Below are 21,444 nucleotides of genomic sequence, written 5' to 3'. Positions count from 1 at the left end.
TGTCCACCTCCGATCCATTTTCCCATCTGATCTGCACAGCTCTTGATTCCCTCAATCTTGAATATATTCTTCGACTGCATCCCCAGTCTTCTGAGGTAGAGGGAGTCTGAAGATTTCATTTCCAAACCTCCCAAGTGATAATTTCTCCTCCTCTTCTGTCCTAAATGGCTGACCCCGTTGTCCTGCTACTGTAAGTATTGTGAGCCGGAGTAGGCCACTGGGCCCCTTGAACCTGGTTTGCCATTCAATAGATCATGGCTGATCTGACTGTAGTCTCAACTCCACTTTCCTGCTTGTCCCCCATATCCCTTGATTTCCTTGTTGATCAAAAAAAATGTATTTTATTATGTATCAAAACCGGTTACAGCGAATAAACACCCTGGGAAGCGCACTTCCCAACAATCCGCCCCCCCCCCCCCTTGCGCGATGAACAGCCACATAAACACAGTCACAAACATCCCCCACCTTTCCTTAAACTCCCCTGAAGAGCCCCTTAACTCATACTTTATCTTCTCTAATCACAGGAAGTCGTACAGGTCACCCAACCAAGCCGCTACCGCTGGGGGCGATGCCGACCGCCATTCCAGCAAAATTCGCTGCCGTGCAATCAGAGGGGCGAAGGCCATGACGTCGGCCTTCCTCTTCTCCATGAGCTCCGGCTTCTCTGAAACCCTAAATATTGCCACCAATGGATCCAGGTCCACCTCCTCCACTATTCTGGCTAAGGCCGCGAATACTCCTGCCCGGAATCATCCCAATTTTTCACAACCCTAAAACCCGTGCGTGTGATTTGCTGGCCCCCGCCCACACCTCTCATACTCATCTACTACCCCCTGAAAGAACCCACTCATTCTCGCCCGAGCCAGATGCACCCTGTGCACCACCTTAAACTGTATTAGACTCATCCTTGCACAAGAGGAGGTCCCGTTTACCCTGTTGCCAATTTAATGGAATACTATCCCACGAGCGTCACCAATAATGTGGTTGTTTCTATTTCTCTTACTGAACCATGAGGCTTTCCCATATATCGATCAAATGACCACACAACCAGTTAGTCAGTTCAAGTTCAAAGATGGTTTATTTCATCATGCAAGCACAATATACTACAAGTTAAACTACACCTATCAACTAGAATAACCTATACTTACTTCAGGGCGACTGGCTCTGTGCAGATGGATAAGGCCTTTATCTTAATCTCATGTGGCTGTTTTGAAGAAGTGGCTCTGTCTCTGCTGGGCTCATCCGTCAGATGGCGATCGTTGGTCTTGAACTTGGCTGTCTGGTCATTATGCTGCAGTTGGGCTGGCACAGGCCAGATTCAAAGAAGGCTGGCACAGGCTGGGTCCAAAAGAGACCGAACACATGGCTGTGTCCCTTTTTATCCCTCTACGGTTTCGCGCTCTTTGGGGCGGTCCTTAATCTTGGACCCAATAATTCGACAGGGCTTCGATCACTGCCTTTGATTTTGGCCAATAAAGGGGGGGTGCCTTGGTAGCTGGGCGGGTCCTTAGTGGTCATTGACCTTGGCTGTTGGGCTCTCTGAGTAAAGCGAGTGGCGCCGATCAGTCTGGCTGTATCGGTTTCTTGAGTGCAGTCCTATTGTTCTGGGGAAATGGGCCATTAGAATGCAAACGAGCGGGGGTTTCGATCAGGTCTACCTATCTGGGTTGCAAATACGCAAGCTCTGTATCTGTCGGAGTCATGGGTTGGCCATAATTCCCATGGTCCTTTGCAGGTGGCCATCTCAGATGGCTACAACCCTATGGAAGTGCCTCACTCCATACTGTCCAATTGATCTCCCTTCCCATTTATCCTTGGTCTTCACCACCCGCTCGCCTCCCTGCTCCCCCAGCCACTTGTATACATCCCCAATTCTTCCCTCCCCTTCCACATCCAGAAGCAACAGTCGCTGATCAAAAATATACCTAACTCTGCCTTGACCTAGCCACCAGCACCATTTCTCTCTGGGGAAGAGAATCTACAAACTATCAAGTCATAAATGGGTCACCCCTAATTTCTTCCTCCTTGAACACATGTCCATGCCAGATTTTTCCTGAAAGAAATTTTGATTTGCTTCCGATATTTTTCTATGACTCCTCCTAGTTCTAGAATCTGCAACCAAACAGCCCCTTGACACCTACCCACTCGAGCCCTTTAGAAATATTGGGCGCAATTCTCCCATCGGGAGTCTAAGTGCCGACGCTGGAGTGAAAACCGGAGTGTTTCACTCCGGCGTCGGAGCCCGCTCCCAGCCCCCTATTCTCCTGCCCCCGGGGGGCTAGGAGCGGCGTCGCGTCATTTATGCGCGCCGGGCCTTGGCGTGACGTAAAAGCGGTGGCGCGTAAATGACATCACCCGCGCATGCGCGGGTTGGCCGGCGCCAACCCGCGCATGCGCGGTTGCTGTCCTCCCCGAGGCCACCCCGCAAGAAGATGTCGGATGGATCTTGCAGGGCGGCGGAGGAAAGGAGGTCCTCCTTCAGAGAGGCCAGCCCGCTGATCGTGGGCACCGATCGCGGGCCAGACCCCATTTGAGGCCCCCCCCTGGTGCAGGAACCTCTCTTCTTCCCCCCCCCCCCCCCCAGCGTTCCTTTGCTGTTCCCGCCGGCAGCGACCAGGTGTGGACGGCGCCAGCGGGAACCCGTCGTATTGGGCAGGCTGCCCGGCCCATCCGGGCTGGAGAATCGGCACTCGCCCGTTGCAAACGACGAGCGGCGATTCTCCCAGCGGCCAGCCGTGATTCTCGCCGCGACGGTTTGGGGGGGTGGGAGAATTGCATTGGGGCGGCGTGGCGGGACACGCGCGGCGCCCTGGCGATTCTCCCACCTGGCGTGAGGGGGGAGAATTCCGCCCATTATTTGTTTCACCCGTCCATCCTTTTATCTCAATTCCATCTATGGATCTTAGAACTTGGGAGAATGTTTTGCTGGTTGAAGAAAGTCCTGTTAATGTCAGGTTCTGTGACGGGTCATTTGGGACGGGAAAATAAAGGATTCAGTAAGTTTTTTTAAATTGCGTTGTAATTGTGCCTTGGTGACTTTTTAACAATGCATGCTATCTTAGCCATAGTGCTATGCTTATCTTTAATATAGTCTTCATCATTAAACTGCTTCAACATCAATAATCTGCAGTCATTTAGGCGTTCATTTTAGCCATATCTAAAATTTGGAGCCATTCAGAATTGCGTGGTGACTTACTTACTTCCTTCTTAGGGTCGAGGTGGTCTTGGTTCCATCTTTGTTTGGGCATCTGGTAATGGAGGCTTCCAGTATGATAACTGTAACTGCGATGGTTATACCAACAGTATCTACACACTGTCTGTAGGCAGCACAACTCAACTGGGGAATGTTCCTTGGTACAGCGAGGCCTGCGCTTCAACGCTAACAACTACTTATAGCAGCGGAAGCAGAGCAGAAAAACAGATCGTAAGAAAACTTTTTTGTCTGTGCACAAAGACACATCATTTGCTCTGATATTTGTGCGGAGATGGGGATGGGGCAGGTATGATTTGGAGCGGGGAGGAAATGTAGATAATCAAGGTCCTGCTACATTGAATGGTGAGACCATGTCCAAACTTTTCTGTTTCCAAGCGGTTGGCTGTTGGCCAAAGAGAGAGGGGGTGCTAAGGAAAGACTGGGGTGGTTTGCAGTGGAGGGAAATTATGGGACAGGGAGAGGACTGTGGTAGTCTTTTGAGAAGCACTTAATAATAATAATAATAATCTTTGTCACAAGTAGGCTTAAATTAACACTGCAATAAAGTTACTGTGAAAACCTAGTCGCCACATTCCGGCGCCTGTTCGGGTACACAGGGAGAATTCAGAATGTCCAAATTACCTAACTAGCACGTCTTTCGGGACTTGTGGGAGGAAACCGGAGCACCCGGAGGAAACCCACGCAGACATTGGGAGAACGTGCCGACTCCGCACAGACGGTGACCCAAGCTGGGAATCGAACCTGGGACCCTGGCGCTGTGAAGCCAAAGTGCTAGCCACTGTGCCACCGTGCTGCCCTGTTGCTGGATCCGCTCTTTCTCGCTTCCCAAGTCATGGGAAAGCTATATTGCTGCAATTAATTCTGGAAGACTACTATAATTTTCCTTTTGTGAAGACTCCTGAACATAGTTAAATAATTGGCACCCACATTTTGAGAGGCAGGAGGCTAACCTGCTGCAGCTTTGCTCAGATTGGAAGTGGTGTGTTTAAGGTGGTTCGGTGTCTGGATTCTGATTGCCCAATTCCATTTGGATGGTAGATATAGGGGCAGTGCGTGCGAGGGGAAGGAAGAGAACCGATTAAATTGCCTCCCATTGTTCATTTTTTTTTTTGTTCCCCCCCATGGCTTTGCATCTGGCTGTTTAGACAAGATTTACTTTTGCTATTTTGCTGTGTCAGAAGATAGATGACTTGAAATATTGGAGAACTGTTCCCCATAAATCAGTGTGCCGGGCAGACTCTTTTTGCATACTCGCACGGGAGCATATATTTGTACGCATGACTCCACCTGTTTCATTCTTTTGATCACTCCAAAGTGAAAAACCCACCTTCTGGAGCTAGACCTCAAAATTTGTAGACTCCATTTATCTAAATTGCTTTTGACTTCCCAAAGAAGGCATTTCAAAATGATACTTCATTTCTGATATGTCAAACGTGAGGAGGTTAAGTTAATAATGTCTTGGTTAACTCCGTCAGTAATCTCTTTCTGTCCTTCCACCCTCTTCCCAGGTAACAACAGACCTTCGTTTACGATGTACAGAGAAACACACTGGAACATCAGCATCTGCACCACTTGCTGCTGGGATCATAGCTCTTGCTCTCGAAGCAAAGTAATTTTTTGTTTAATGCAAAAATGTTCTTGGGTGTGCTATTGATGTATGAATGGGTTTAAATATTTCTAATGCCTTCATTATTGTGTCCAAGCAACATATGGTAATTAATGATTTTTAAAAACATCAATTTTTTAGAAGCAGTAGCTTCTAACTGCTTGATCCAAACGTAGAAAATTATCCTGTTAATTTTAATGGTTTACAGTGAATCCATTCCTTGCATCTCTAGCAGACAACTGCTTTAGCCATCCATTGCCAGATTTGGCTGGACTCCTTGAAGTATTCAGGCTTCGCTCTCATGAACCAAACTAATTCTACTACCCAGGAATGTTTGGGAGAACAAAAATACTTGCTGCTTTTAACATTATTTTAACCTCCGATACTTCTGAGGTGCAAGAAGCTCCTGTAGTTGTGTCACTGTTTCAGACTATGCTCTACTGCATCCCAACCCTCACCAGTTCTATCCCTGATCCTGTATAATTTGCTAGTTTTGTCCCTATCTCCCTTCACCCTGTCTGTTCATTTTGTCTACCTCTTTAATCCCACTACACTGCTGATTACCCAACTTCTTTTCTGCCTTCCATAGTTATCTGAAATTGTAATTAATTCCTCCTTTTCTGGTACTGTCCCTCTCTAGGTTTCTTTGGTAGATCAACTCCCAATTTAAAGCCTTGTTTTTCCTCTGCTTTGAATTCCCAAATCTGGGTCCATCTTTCCCACAACTCGTGTTGCAGTCTTTCCTATCCAGTTTCATCCCTTTTTACAGCATTAATGTCCCCCGAAGTGAAAGAGTGATGAACCCAGTATGACTGATATGCTTTCCTTCATTGATTGCTGCACAGCCTTTGACATAGTCGACTACACCATCCTTCTCGGACTCCTGTCCTCTGCTGTGCTATCTCGCAACTTGAAAACTGGGCCCCATGAAGCGCTATGTGCAATCATCAGAGTTGTACACAACCATAATCTGCAACCTCATGGGCCAGAATACCCCTACTCTCACCTTTTTTACTATCAAGCTAGGGGATCAACCCTGATTCAACAAATAGTTCTGCGGGGCAGACCAGGAGCAGCACCAGGCAGACCTAAAGAGGTGCCAACCTGGTGAAGTTACAACACCGGACTACTTGCGTGTCAGTCAGCATTAATCAGCAAGTGATAGACTGAACTAAGTAGTTTCCCAACCAATGGATCAGATCTGCCATATCCAGTTGTGAATGCTGATGGATAATTAAACAACTCGCTAAAGGAGGAGTCTCCACAAATATCCCTTTTCTCAATGATGGGGGATCCCAGAACATCAGTGCAAAGGATAAGTACATGCAACCATCTTCACCCAGAAGAGCTGAGTGAATGATTCATTTACGCCTCTTCCAGACGTGCCGAACATAACTGATGCCATTCTTCAGCCAATTTGATTCACTGCACATCAGGAAATAGATATAGTTTAAGTAAACTATATTTGTACTGTTGTGTGTTGGAAATATAGGTTTAAGCTTTATTTGTGTTTCTGTATTTGTGTGCTAAGAAAACAGCTAGCTTAATGGTAAACATGGGTGTTTCACTTTCTTTTTGACTGCATTGTAATTGAGGTTTTATGACGTAAAACCAATTACAGGCTTTGAAATTGTTACTTAGCAACCAGAGGCGCACATTGAAATGCCGAAGCATTTGAGTTTGATTTGGAACCCAGGTAACCCAAAAAGCAAGAAACCTTCCACAAAAGCTGCCAGTACAGGCAGGACAATACGAAGTCCCAGAAACTAAAGAACAAAGTTTCAAACCAGGGAATGAAAAGAAGTGTTATAAGAAGACTGAAGTCAAAGAACCAGAATCTAATTTGGTACTGACTGTTCACTGAAAAAGAAAGGGGCAGAGGGAGGCTCCCAATTAAAGACTGGGCTACAAGGTGCAGAACTGGAGAAGCCAGACGTCTGAAGCAATCCTAAGATTGGTGACATCATAATGCCGCCTGTTAAGAACACATGAACTAGGAGTAGGCAATTAGCTCCTCGCGCATGCTCTACCATTTCGTAAGATCAAGGCTGATATAATTTCAGCTCAACTCTACTTTCTCCATAACCCTTCAACCCATTACTAATTAAAATTCTGTCTCTTTAAATTAATTCTAACGTCCTGGCATCCACTGCACTCTGGGGTAGTGAATTTCACAGATTCTCAACCCTTTGAGAGAAGTAATTGCTCCTCATTTCTGCTATCCCTTATCCTAAAGCTAAGGCCTCTCATTCGACATTGTCCCACAAGAGGAAATAATCAAACCAAGGCTATTCCACCTTGAAATAGTGGTGTCCTTGGTGTAGCTGGATACCTGAGAGAACAAAGAACAAAGAAATGTACAGCACAGGAACAGGCCCTTTGGCCCTCCAAGCCCGTGCCGACCATACTGCCCGACTAAACTACAATCTTCTACACTTCCTGGGTCCGTATCCTTCTATTCCCATCCTATTCATATATTTGTCAAGATGCCCCTTAAATGTCCCTATCGTCCCTGCTTCCACTACCTCCTCCGGTAGCGTGTTCCAGGCACCCACTACCCTCTGCGTAAAAAGACTTGCCTCGTACATCTACTCTAAACCTTGCCCCTCTCACCTTAAACCTATGCCCCCTAGTAATTGACCCCTCTACCCTGGGGAAAAGCCTCTGACTATCCACTCTGTCTATGCCCCTCATAATTTTGTATCTATCAGGTCTCCCCTCAACCTCCTTCGTTCCAGTGAGAACAAACCGAGTTTATTCAACCGCTCCTCATAGCTTATGCCCTCCATACCAGGCAACATTCTGGTAAATCTCTTCTGCACCCTCTCTAAAGCCTCCACATCCTTCTGGTAGTGTGGCGACCAGAATTGAACACTATACTCCAAGTGTGGCCTAACTAAGGTTCTATACAACTGCAACATGACTTGCCAATTCTTATACTCAATATAAGAGAGATTGCATGGAAGCTTGAATACACAAGGCCATCCAGGGCTGAGGAATACCAAAAGCAGAGATTGAAACCGTTGGTGAAGGCCTTGTGTGGGAGAGGACTCCAACCATGTGTACCTATGTTTTTTGAGTGGAGTTTGGAAACACTCCTGTGGAAGCTAGAGTTCCAGAGAGACCAGCTGGCTTACACTCAGCGGAACAAGTATCTGGGGAGGATTTGGTGAGCAACCCACCGAAGTTGTTTTGGTGGCATCTGTTGCTTGGTTTCAGAGTGTGGTGTGTCTGACCACTATTCGACTATTGGTTTACATGGACTGTGTACTTAGAACATGTGTACTTGGAACATTAGAGCATAACAGGCGTTCCAAAACTGGGTTCCACAGAACAGGGTTCTGAGGGACCTCTGGCAGGGGTTCGGTTTGGCTGTGGTCCTCCCTCCTCCCAAGAGGGTGGGTGGGGCTCTTCCCAACAGCACTGTGGGTGTACTTGCACCACATAAACTGCAGTGGTTCAAGAAGGTTGCTCACCACCACCTTCTTTCGGGTTGGGTGTTAAATGCTGGCTTAGCCAGTGACACCTATGTCCCCTGAAGGAATATTTTCTTTTTTTTTAAAAATCCAAATGGATTGGTTTGGCTTGATTCTTTCCTATATAATTATAACCATGGCATACTCACCCACCACCACCTCCTTCTCCTTCCTCTGCTGGATCGTTGTCTCCTGTAATCAAATGGATTCCATTACCTGAGCTGATTTTTCCTCTGCTGTTTACCTTTCCTCCATCTCTCTTGACTTTTCTACTGTTGCATGCGTCAGCTATTTTGATACCCAGTTTCAGACAGTGCTATCCAAGGGGCTTTTAACTTCATTGCAGTGTTAATGTAAGCCTACTTGTGACAATAAAGATTATTATTAATAATTAAAAGTTTATGAAACAAGCAATTGTCTTCTGGCCATGCCACACACACCCTATGTTACTTCATGTCTTCCAATTCCTGGTCTGTCTCTGGTTGAACCAGATTGCTCCAGGCCCAGCTGAGCTCCAACCCATACTTGCCCACCTGCAAGTTTCTGTCATCCCCACCCTTGACTATTCCAATGCGTACCTGGCTGGTCTCAGATTCTCCACGCTCTTGACTTTGCTCATACAAAATATCTTTATTCTGTACAACCTCCTATTCGCCCCAATTCCTGACTTGGATGACCATATTATTTCTAATGACCCCCCCCCCCCCCCCCCCCCCCCCCAAAAATGTTTTCAATTTAGCTTAATTTACTCTGTGTTTTAAAATCCTATAATTGCCTCCTTCCCCTTTCCATTGGTAACCTCCAGTACTATTCTCCTGGAATTCTGTTCCAACTCTGGCCAATTGGGCAACCCTCTTCCTTTTGCCTTCACCCAACTAGGCTTATGCAATAGAATTAATTCTGTATATTCCTCTGCTTCTTCCTTTTCACTTTGACTCAGCTTTTGGTCGGCCTAATATCTCCATTTAGAAGTCATCTTTCCCTGCTTCTAAAACAGCTGGGATAACATTCTATTTTTAAAGGGGCTAAATAGTAGATGCATCGCCAAAATTATGAAATGTATTGATTTGCAAAAAATGGCAATATCCGGTTTCTGTTTGTAGCCCTACACTGACCTGGCGCGATATGCAACATCTTGTGGTGAGAGCATCCAAACCCTTGCATTTGAAAGCAGACGACTGGGCCAAAAATGGAGTGGGACGCAAAGGTAAACCGGCTATTTCTTGGGTGTCATCCTGTCTTTAGCAAAATAAATAATTTATTCTAATACAACTGGAAAAATGAACTTTAAAACATTGTAGGGATTATTTTCACTGAAGCATAGAAATAGACAGTGGATATTGTGTGAATAAGACATGTCCATTTGAGAGCCTGGCTTTAGCACCATTTTGGCCCCTGTTGCTGGTGAGCATAATGTGAATTTGCCTGGATGTGCTAAACTTGAGCTTGACCCTCCGGTGTTGATTTAGATGCAATTTTTGTTGTGCAGTATATGTGGGCTCCTTGCACCCACTTCCACTGAAGGTATTGATGCTTTAGCTTGTTCATAGCAGCATGTTGTGGCATGATTTGGGTACCAAAGGAGAGGTGGAGGAGTTCCATAGCAGGAGGTAATGCCATGTATCCGTAAGAGGTGGTGGTGTAGGATGTTATCTCTGGCCCCTCTCTTGTCGCAGCAGGTGCTCTGTTGCCTGGACTTGTGCCCTCATCCTATTCCTCATTCAAACCAAGATGCTGACCAAATACACCCTTTCTCCTGGTGACTAAGGATGCTTAGAACTGCACTTGCTCTTATTAAAGTGCAGTCCTCTGAATTTCCAGAATAAATGTTGCTAGCATGTTGATCAGTCTCCTGATCTGTTTTGGCGTTCTTGTTACAGTTCCGGTTAGCATTGATCAATGAGTATCCCTTTTAAAGTAACTCTTGAAATCCATATCAATGCCATGTTTACGCTCAACTGCTAGTCACAGTTAGAGGGCATTAGGACAAGTGCTGACCACGCTGTGCAGTGTGGTTTGAATGAACACGAGCAGACATACTAATTGGCAAACATCCCCTTAATAAATCTCCTAGATGTCTATTTTGAACTCTTAAGCTCTTTACTGAGATGATGACTTCTGCTAAATGCAGGTTAAACCAGTGTTTCAGATCAAAGTCCACCCCAAATGTCTCTGACGCTGAATCATGCCTGAACACACTGCTTTTTAAAAAAAAAAAAAAATTTTAAAAAAATTTATTTTTAAAAATTAGATTATTATTGTGAAGAGTAGATTTGGCTTTTTTGTTTTACATGATCTAAAATAACAGTAGCACATGCTTTGCCTATATATAACAGGTATATAGCCTATTGAAAAATGTGACTCTAATGCAATAAGTGAAGTGTTTTTTAATTTGCCTGGATATGATTTGGTTTTTGCACTGAGGGCGACCGTAATCAAACTTCCTAAAATCACATTGTTCACGAATAAACCATGCTGATGATATGTATTGTGATTAATTGTTTCCAGTGAGCCACCACTATGGTTATGGACTACTAGATGCTGGACTTCTGGTGGATTTAGCAACAAAGTGGTTGACTGTGAACCCACAGAGGGAATGCTCCATAGACATTAGTAAATCCCCACAGTAAGCATGTTCATGCAGATTGGAATTATTGTGTATATAGTGTATAGAATTACAGATGGCTCTGAATGTCTTACAAGGTTTTATTTTTATTAGCAGCCTATTCATTACCCAGAAAATTTCTAACTAATATTTAATGGAGGTCGAAAATGGTACATAATTAATTCTAATTGTTTCTTAGAGTATGCTTGGTAAGCATGCATCAAAGCCTACAAGATATAACATGCCCATGTGATACATAGAGCTCAGCTTCCAACCAGTCAATCTCTCTGTTTATGCTCCACTTGAGCTGGGTCTCATCCTTCCTCATCTAACCCTTCCTCATCTAACCCTATCAGCACAACCCTCCCATACTTGCCTAGCTTCATCTTAATTGCACCTTAATATTGACTCCACTATTCCCTCTGATAACTTCCACATTTTCAACACTGGCTGTGTAATTGTAGTCTCCAGCTCCTGATATGCACTTGGGGACAACTTCTCTCATTTATAGAGTTGGAACCCAAATTCAATATTCTTATCAAAAGATTGAATACCTGATAAACTAATCATGGGGAGCCCACAGCAAGACTTGAATAATCCCTTCAAAGGAAAATAACTAGTACTGATGTAACACATTATTTCATGCAGTGAGTGCAATGTAAGCAGTTATAGGTACACAACAGTCATCTGCATCAGCGTCTCGGACTAAACTGCTTATTGTCAAAGGTTGACGATTGTGTATATTATATGAAAAAATGTGGCTGGCTGGGAGTGTGTTTAAAACCCTAACACAGTCTCTGAGGTTTTGATGTATAAAACTGAATAGATTAAATAATTAATAATATGCTGGAAGAATATCTTTGTCATGTTCTTTTTAGGTGATCATCTGGATCTTTGAAGTGACTGAAGCTAACTCCAATGAATAAAATTTAACAAAAAACTAATTTGAATCCCAAAGTAGACTTATTGAATAATTGCTGTTTGGCTAGAGTGGTATAATGCTGCAGTACGGATTGATCTTAAACTACTCTAGTACCATTTTTCTTCTAAACCTGTTAATAGTATTGCAACCCTGAAGCATTGTCACTAGCCTTTATTGCTATATGTAACACATTCTCAGTCATCTGTTATTTTATATAATGTATACAAAACTCAATTGGAAATGTCACTGTTCACTGCAATACGAAATAATCCACACCTTTTTCTGGAGTAGCTATAAATTGGCTTCTATCATAGATCAAGTTGAATACGCATTTCAGTGACACTAAATTTCAGAAATTGTTATTTGTATTTTTTCCCCCAAATCTGTAAACTCCTACCCCTATGCTGGATTAGTTTGCTAACTGAGTTTGAATGTTCCTCTGAGCAATGACGGAAATAGTTAATCTAATGTTAACTCATTATGTTCATCAAAATTTAGTGTGATCAAACTCCACTTGTATGTATTCCTCGAATTTAAAAAGGATTGAGGATTGCTTTTTTTAAATTTCAGAGTTATTTCTGACAAGCTCGTTATAAAGAAATATATTGATCCTTGTTCTCGAACTAAAAATTACATCCAATCTCTTGAGCACGTGGAAGTTAGAGTGTCACTGAGCTACACGCGAAGAGGTGATCTGAGGATTTCTCTCACTAGCCCAAGTGGGACATATTCCAAGTTGGTTGATGTAAGGTATGAAAGTCCATGTAGTTTATTTGCTAAAATATAGATAAAGGAGGAGAAATGTTCCAGAGTGGCCACTTGTCACTTGAATACTGGATAAAAGCAAATTACTGCGGATGCTGGAATCTGAAACCAAGCTTTGACAAAGGGTAATCTGGACTCAACGTTAGCTCTTTTCTCTCCCTACAGATGATGCCAGACTGCTGAGATTTTCCAGCATTTTCTCTTTGGTGTCACTTGAATACCTCTGGATTATTGCTAGTTCAACTTTAGTTTCATAGAAATATTCCTTTTTTTAAAAATAAAAAAAATCTCACTAGACAGTGCAAAGGTACTATTGCATTATATCTGACAGGACTGTGAATATAAGAACAAAAATAGAACTAGGATTGGGCTGTTTTGCCCCTCGAGCCTGCTTGGCTATTTAATATGATTTTGGACCCCAATTCCATGTTCTCACCTGATCTTCATATCCCTTTTTTTTTCCCCTGCCAGTATCCAAATATCTTTCCACCTTTAAATGCATCCACAGCACTCGATCAAATTTCAAAAATTCACAAGCCTCCGAGTAAGAAATTTCTCCTCATCTCAGTCTTAAATGATTGACCCTTTTATCTTGCCAAGGGAAACAGGCTTTGTATCTATTCTGTCGAGCCCCTTGTACTTTTCAAAGAGATTACCTCTTATTGTTAGCATGTAGGGCAACAGGATTCAACCTTTCCTTATAAGGCAACCCTCATCTCCAGAATCAATCTTATTTTTTGCTAGTTTACTCCTTTCTCTCAATTTTCTTTCATTGACCTTTGGTTTCTAACTTGTCCAATCCTCATGCTTACTATTATCTTTTAAGTTTTTAATCAATGATGGCGACTACTATGAGAACTCAAAAGGATTGGTTTTTAAAATTATTTGTGCTTTAGGCTTTGCTCAAATATTTGAGATTGGGCTAGAACAAATTCAAAGCATGATTCAAAGTGCATTCAAGATTATGAAGCATCTATTTGGAACTGAAAACAAAACTTTTAATGCCTAGTCAATCATGGAGATAACATGCCCATTACTCTGAATGAAGTTTTAAGCAGAAATTGGGAATAATGAAGAAGTGATTAGTGAGTATACAAATGTGTTCAATATTATGTGGCACTTGATAGCAAAAAGTAAGTAGACTATCTCGCCATTAATGAGGTTTGAAGCATTCCTTTTTTCTTCTTGTGTAATTTGTTTGTCCTTGCAGAACAATAATATGTTTCACCTCGGGGCTGGTTTAGCACAGGGCTAAAGGGCTGGCTTTTAAAGTAGACCAAGGCAGGCCAGCAGCACTGTTCAATTCCCGTACCAGTCTCCCCGAACAGGCGCCGGAATGTGGCGACTAGGGGCTTTTCACAGTAACTTCATTTGAAGCCTACTTGTGACAAGCGATTTTCATTTCATTTCATTCACCTTCTACCATGCTTCTCTATTGCTGGTGAGATATTCTACTTGTTCTCCATTCATAACCAACGAATTATGCTTACTACTCCACTCATTTTTATTTATGACAGCTGACGTCATGACCTTAGCTTGGCTTTTACTAGTATTATTGGTGATTCCACAATATTGCTTTCTGGAGTGAGGTTTTGTTTAGATCAAGGGCTGTACCATAAGTATTTAATTAAATTTGTAGCTGGTTGGGAAATAGTGGATATGAAAGAAAGACTCCATAGTTCTGGATGCCTATCATAGAATCATAGAATGTACAGTGCAGAAGGAGGCCATTCAGCCCATCGAGTTTGCACCGGCCCTTGGAAAGAGCACCCACACCTCCACCCTATCCCCTTTATCCCATAACCCAGTAACCCCACCTAATCTTTTTGGACACTGGGCAATTTATCATGGCCAATCCACCTAACCTGTACATCTTTGGACTGTGGGAGGAAACCGGAGCACCCAGAGGAAACCCACGCACACACTGGGAGAACGTACAGACGGTGACCTAAACCGAGAATCGAGCCTGGAGCTGTGAAGCAACCGTGCTGCTCTCCACTATGCTACCGTGCTGCCCTGTCCTTTTCATAGTGTTGATTCTGTGTTGATTCCATAATCATGGGGGGCACCGGGTTCGCGGCAAATCCTAATTCTCCGGTGCCTCGACAGTGCAGTCAATGCGTTCTACTCCCAAGTTCAGTAAATGTTGTTTGCATATCATTAGCGGTAGCATTGTGGATAGCACAATTGCTTCACAGCTCCAGGGTCCCTGGTTCGATTCCGGCTTGGGTCACTGTCTGTGCGGAGTCTGCACGTCCTCCCCGTGACTGCGTGGGTTTCCTCCGGGTGCTCCGGTTTCCTCCCACAGTCCAAAGATGTGCAGGTTAGGTGAATTGGCCAATGATAAATTGCCCTTAATGTCCAAAATTGCCCTTGGTGTTGGGTGGAGGTGTTGAGTTTGGGTAGGGTGCTCTTTCCAGGAGCCGGAGCAGACTCAAAAGGGCCGAATGACCTCCTTCTGCACTGTAAATTCAATGATAATCTATGATTAATCTAGGACAGAAGTTCGGCACAACATCGTGGGCCGAAGGGCCTGTTCTGTGCTGTATTCTCTATGTTCTATGTTCTATTAGCGGACCTGCCCCAGTATTCTCCGGGGCGTCCGCGATTCTCCGCCTCCACCAGGAGGAATTTCCGACGGCAAGGTTCACTTGTGCTTTCTAAAATCGGGAAATCAGCGCCGTGACTGCCAAGTGGGAGAGAGGGTGGACAGCACGGTGGTGCAGTAGGTTAGCCCTGCTGCCTCACAACGCCGAGGTCCCAGGTTCGATCCCGGCTCTGGGTCACTGTCTGTGTGGAGTTTGCACATTCTCCCCGTGTTTGCGTGGGTTTCGCCCCCACAACCCAAAGATGTGCAGGGAAGGTGGATTGAACACACTAAATTGTCCCTTAATTGGAAAAAAATTAATTGGGTACACTAAATTTATAAAAAGAAAAGTGGGAGAGAGGGGGTACGAAAAGTGTCCAACATTGCCACAGTTGTGCCGCTGGTCGGGTGGTTTCTGCCAGGGGTTAGTAGCGGGCTGTGGGGTCGGGGTGGATGGGCACTACGTTCACCGCTGCAGTCTGCAAGGCAGCTGTGCATACCGCTGACTGTCCACTGTGAATGTAGTGCCTAGGTGCCCTCTGGCCCCAACAATCCATTAATGGGATGGGCAAACTCCAGCGCAACAGTGCCATCTTGTTGGCTGGGATGAGTGTGTGTGGGGAGTGAAGTGTGTAGAGGCGGCAGTCAGCCTCTTGAGTGTCAATCACAGACCCGGTGAATCAGACCTGGTTTTTCATTAGAATCGGTATGTTCCACTTGGTCCAGGTGCAACGCCAGTTTTCCTGTTGAAGTCCACGAATCCTGCCCCGGCGTCAATACTTAATCTCAGGAACTGATAATTCGGCCACACATCTTTTTGGGAAATGCTCAGAGCCACAAGTAGTATTGACAAGTAGCAATACAATAAGCGAATAGAACCTGATTATTCTTGACCTTTTTATTATACCGCACCAATTGATACCAAATTGCAGGTATCATGCTCTTAACACATTTACACCTGTTACACTTGTTGGGAGTAACTAGGATCCAATGGACCTCACTTCCTATCTGGGAGGGAATTTAGAAATGAACAATTTTAGTTGAAGAAATAATAACTAGAAAAGGAAATTCAGTTTTTCTATATACCAAAGAAATGTTTGAAAAATAAATCCTAAAGAATTTTTTAAATCGTCTATGTAACTTTGTATTCGTGCAGTCCTTATCCTGTTTCTGCTCCAAAAAGAGGTGTTTTTTTAATATTTGTAATGGCTTCTCCTAACTTGTCAGATAGTGAGGCTTTAATTAGAGGAAAGTTTGCCCAATCTAATATAAACGCTGGTCTTGTTTTTTAAGACCATATGATACATCACCCTATGGATATAGAGACTGGACTTTCATGACCACCCACAGCTGGGATGAAGATCCACAAGGAATTTGGACCCTCGAGATTGAGAATAAAGGAAGTTCAAGAAACTCTGGTATGTTTTTAAACCTGGAATGCTGCATTTTGTTTTGGTATGTTTCCCGCTAGATTGCAACGTGCAACTAATGTATTTTTATTTTTCTTCTGTTTACTGAAGGAGCTCTCTGACCTTGAATTCTCATCAGATTTGAAATTTTGGGATAAAGAGGGGGACATAAACATAGGAAACCTGTTTTCAAATAGAAAGTGACCCTGGAGCCCCAAGAAAAGAATGGCGTTGGATTGCATGGGCAACTGGTGTTAAGTCTGATGCCTGACTCCAATCTGCCAAGTCCAATTTTAATGAACGCATGGGAAAACCAACCTGCTCAAAGGAAATGGGTTAACATTTAAACTTGCAGCAAGTCCCCACTTAAAAGTTGTGGTGACATTCCTGAAAATCCTAACTGAAATCACAAACTTGAACTGTAGTTGGGGTTATGGTATGAGTTATCCCTTGACAGGGAAAAAATGCTGCTGCACCATTGGGTCCCGCACTTCCACAACATCGGATCTTGGCTTCATGTTGGAGCTATATTTTCAATCGGAATGTACGATGGGGTCAGAAGAGACAAGTGACATGAGGGGGAGTTGGGGGTGGGGGGGCGTCTGCAAGGAGCATGGCAAAGACTAGCATTCCCACCCTGTAGGTTCTGTGTGGAATATTACAGGCACCATTCTGATCACGTAGCAAAATGCCGCAATTCCGTTTTTAAAAAAAAAATTTAGAGTACCCAATTAATTTTTTCCAATTAAGGTGCAATTTAGCATGACCAATCCACCTACCCTGCACATCTTTGGGTTGTGGGGGTGAAACCTATGCAAACACGGGGAGAATGTGCAAACTCCACACGGACAGTGACCCAAGGCCGGGATTCGAACGCAGGTCCCCAGCGCCGCAGTCCCAGTGCTAACCACTGCGCCACCGTGCTACCCCTAAAATGGTGCCATTCCGATCATAATGCAGGAAACGAGATTTAAATGAATCTTGGAACATTCAATGAGATTACAAGACCCTGTTAATTTACTAATGTTAAAGCAAAATATTGAAAAATTAAGCAATGTTAAACGGGGTCTTGCCTGTTCCACTCCCTCCCATAATGGATTTACCTGGTGTTGTGGTCATCTCCTCCAAACTGTTCCTTGCTTGACAGGAAGTCAAGATTGTCAGTCACTGTTCTCCAGCTGAGGAACCCCTTGGCGGTGACCTCCTCCACACACCCTCCCAGCACTGGAAAACCCCCCGTGGTCTGGAGTTGTAACACTTGAATTGTGAGTTCTCCCAGTGAGCCAGAGAAGACCGAGCCAGGAGTGAGACACAGCTAAGAGTGAGTTTGGGAATTTGAATCTAGGTGGGAATTGAATTAAATCAGTAAGGCAGCTCCTTTTAAATTTCAGGAGTTTAAATTAATTTAAATTAAGCTAGTATTGTGCAGTGTGGGTTAACAAGGGCTGCCCCACCCACTCACAACTGGTTGGCAGTTAAGTGTCAGTCACTTAAATCTACCTTGATCTAAAAGCAGGTGGGGGAGGGGAGTCCATTCAGGACAGTTTAAAAAGAGCAACTTGTAAACTCACTCCCAGTGAGTTCTCCCAGTGAGTTCTCCCAGTGAGCTAGAGAAGACCGAGCCAGGAGTGAGACACAGCTAAGAGTGAGTTTGGGAATTTGAATCTTGGTGGGAATTCAAAGCTGGGTGGGGAGGAAGTGCTTTTTATCCCTGGTAAGTGACTGGTAAGTAGTGTTTCTGTTTCTTTTCATTGGTATATTTATTTTTTCTTTGTTTTTTTTTGGCTGAAATTGTAGTTGTTGAAGTTAACCGAATGTTTAAGACATGGCAGGAGATCTCAGACCCGTGTCATGCTCCTCGTGTGCGATGTGGGAACTCAGGGACACGTCCACTGTCCCTGGCTCCTTCACGTGCAAGAAGTGTGTCCAGTTGCAGCTCCTGTTAGACCGCTTGACGGCTCTGGAGCTGCGGATGGATTCACTTTGGAGCATCCGCGATGCTGAGGACGTCGTGCCTAGCACGTTTAGCGAGTTGGTCACACCGCAGGTGAAAGGTACTGAGGGAGATAGAAAATGGGTGACCAAAAGACCGAGCAAGAGTAGGAAGGCAGTGCAGGTGTCCTCTGCGGTCATCTCCCTGCAAAACCGATATAACGCTTTGGATACTGTTGAGGGAGATGGCTCACCAGGGGAAGGCAGCAGCAGCCAGGTTCATGGCACCGTGACTGGCTCTGCTGCGCAGCTGGGCAGGAAGAAGAATGGCAGGGCTATAGTGATAGGGAACTCAATTGTAAGGGGAATAGACAGGCGGTTCTGCGGGCGCAATCGAGACTCCAGGATGGTATGTTTCCTCCCTGGTGCAAGGGTCAAGGCTGTCTCGGAGCGGCTGCAGGACATTCTGGGGGGGGGGGGGGGGGAGGGTGAACAGCCAACTGTTGTGGTGCACATAGGCACCAACGATATAGGTAAAAAACGGGACGAGGTCCTACAAGCTGAATTTAGGGAGCTAGGAGTTCAACTAAAAAGTAGGACCTCAAAGGTAGTAATCTCAGGATTGCTACCAGTGCCACGAGCTAGACAGAGTAGGAATGTCAGGATAGAGAGGATGCATGCGTGGCTCGAGAGATGGTGCAAGAGGGAGGGATTCAAATTCCTGGGACATTGGAATCGGTTCTGGGGGAGGTGGGACCAGTACAAACCGGACGGTCTGCACCTGGGCAGGACTGGAACTGATGTCCTGGGGGGGGGTTGCTAGAGCTGTTGGGGAGAGTTTAAACTAATGTGGCAGGGGGATGGGAACCGATGCAGGATGTTGGAAGGTAGTAAAACGGGGACAGAAATAAAAGGCAGTAAGGTGGAAAGTGTAAGGCAGAGAAGCCATAGTCAAAAATCAAAAAGGGCGACAGTACAAGGTACAGTGACTGAGGGGAGCTCCGTGACTAGGACCAGGAATACTAAAAGAAATAAAACGGGAAGTGAAAACATTAATGGTAAGCGACGCGGCAGGTTGTTACATGAAGATATGGGTTCAACGACAAGGAAAATTAGGAGAAAGGTTAAGAGGAAATATAACTTGGGAGAGGTTACTGATCGAGGTGTTAAGATTCAGAACAGAGGTAAAAAAGCCAATACAAGTGTACTTTACCTGAATGCTCGTAGTATTCGGAATAAGGTAAATGAATTGATGGCGCAAATCATCGTGAATGACTATGATTTAGTGGCCATTACTGAAACATGGTTAAAGGATGGTCACGACTGGGAGTTAAATATCCGAGGGTATCAAACTTTTCGGAAGGACAGAGTGGATGGTAAGGGAGGTGGTGTAGCTCTGTTATTTAAGGATGACGTCCGGGCAACAGTAAGGGATGACATCGGTGCTATGGAGGATAAGGTTGAATCCATTTGGGTGGAAATCAGGAATAGTAAGGCAAAAAAGTCACTGATAGGAGTAGTCTATAGGCCACCAAAGAATCTATAGGCCACCAAATAGTAACATTATGGTGGGGCAGGCAATAAACAAAGAAATAACTGATGCATGTAGAAATGGTACAGCAGTTATCATGGGGGATTTTAATCTACATGTTGATTGGTTTAACCAGGTCGGTCAAGGCAGCCTTGAGGAGGAGTTTATAGAATGTATCCGCGATAGTTTCCTAGAACAGTATGTAATGGAACCTACGAGGGAACAAGCGGTCCTAGATCTGGTCCTGTGTAATGAGACAGGATTGATTCAGGATCTCATAGTTAGGGATCCTCTCGGAAGGAGCGATCACAATATGGTGGAATTTAAAATATAGATGGAGGGTGAGAAGGTAAAATCAAGCACTAGTGTTTTGTGCTTAAACAAAGGAGATTACAAAGGGATGAGAGAAGAGCTAGCTAAGGTAGACTGGGAGCAAAGACTTTATGGTGAAACAGTTGAGGAACAGTGGAGAACCTTCCAAGTGATTTTTCACAGTGCTCAGCAAAGGTTTATACCAACAAAAAGGAAGGACGGTAAAAAGAGGGAAAATCGACCGTGGATATCTAAGGAAATAAGGGAGAGTATCAAATTGAAGGAAAAAACATACAAAGTAGCAAAGATCAGTGGGAGACTAGAGGACTGGGAAATCTTTAGGGGCCAACAGAAAGCTACTAAAAAAACTATAAAGAAGAGTAAGATAGATTATGAGAGTAAACTTGCTCAGAATATAAAAACAGATAGTAAAAGTTTCTACAAATACATAAAACAAAAAAGAGTGACTAAGGTAAATATTGGCCCTTTAGCGGATGAGAAGGGAGATTTAATAGTGGGAGATGAGGAAATGGCTGAGGAACTGAACAGGTTTTTTGGGTCGGTCTTCACAGTGGAAGACACAAATAACATGCCAGTGACTGATGGAAATGAGGCTATGACAGGGACCTTGAGAGGATTGTTATCACCAAGGAGGTAGTGATGGGCAAGCTAATGGGGCTGAAGGTAGACGATGGAATGCATCCCAGAGTGCTAAAAGAGATGGCTAGGGAAATTGCAAATGCACTAGTGATAATTTACCAAAATTCACTAGACTCTGGGGTGGTCCCGGCGGATTGGAAATTAGCAAACGTGACACCACCGTTTTAAAAAGGAGGTAGGCAGAAAGCGGGTAATTCTAGGCCAGTGAGCTTAACTTCGGTAGTAGGGAAGATGCTGGAAATCTATCATCAAGGAAGAAATAGCGAGGCATCTGGATGGAAATTGTCCCATTGGGCAGACGCAGCATGGGTTCATAAAGGGCAGGTCGTGCCTAACTAATTTAGTGGAATTTTTTGAGGACATTAACAGTGCGGTAGATAACAGGGAGCCAATGGATGTGGTATATCTGGATTTCCAGAAAGCCT

The 21,444-nt window shown here is 44.3% G+C and overlaps 1 protein-coding gene across 5 annotated transcripts in view; it reads left to right on the top strand.

Moving 5' to 3' along the window:
- The window catches only part of LOC140394932 (furin-like), a 66,121-nt gene that overhangs the window by 32,743 nt on the left and 11,934 nt on the right, over positions 1–21,444 (top strand). For all 5 annotated transcript variants that reach the window (XR_011936075.1, XM_072482135.1, XM_072482134.1 and 2 more), the window contains 6 exons: positions 3,212–3,424; positions 4,723–4,823; positions 9,400–9,503; positions 10,805–10,922; positions 12,394–12,573; positions 16,469–16,593. Coding sequence is in view for 4 of the 5 variants with exons in the window: in XM_072482135.1 (XP_072338236.1) it covers positions 3,212–3,424; positions 4,723–4,823; positions 9,400–9,503; positions 10,805–10,922; positions 12,394–12,573; positions 16,469–16,593 (841 nt within the window). In the remaining variant the exon portion in view is untranslated. The remainder of the gene's footprint in view (positions 1–3,211; positions 3,425–4,722; positions 4,824–9,399; positions 9,504–10,804; positions 10,923–12,393; positions 12,574–16,468; positions 16,594–21,444) is intronic.

Source organism: Scyliorhinus torazame, chromosome 18 (genome assembly GCF_047496885.1).
Source record: "Scyliorhinus torazame isolate Kashiwa2021f chromosome 18, sScyTor2.1, whole genome shotgun sequence".
NCBI lineage: Eukaryota > Metazoa > Chordata > Chondrichthyes > Carcharhiniformes > Scyliorhinidae > Scyliorhinus > Scyliorhinus torazame.
Note: the sequence above shows the minus strand (reverse complement) of the source record. Positions and strands in the feature narration are given on the sequence as shown.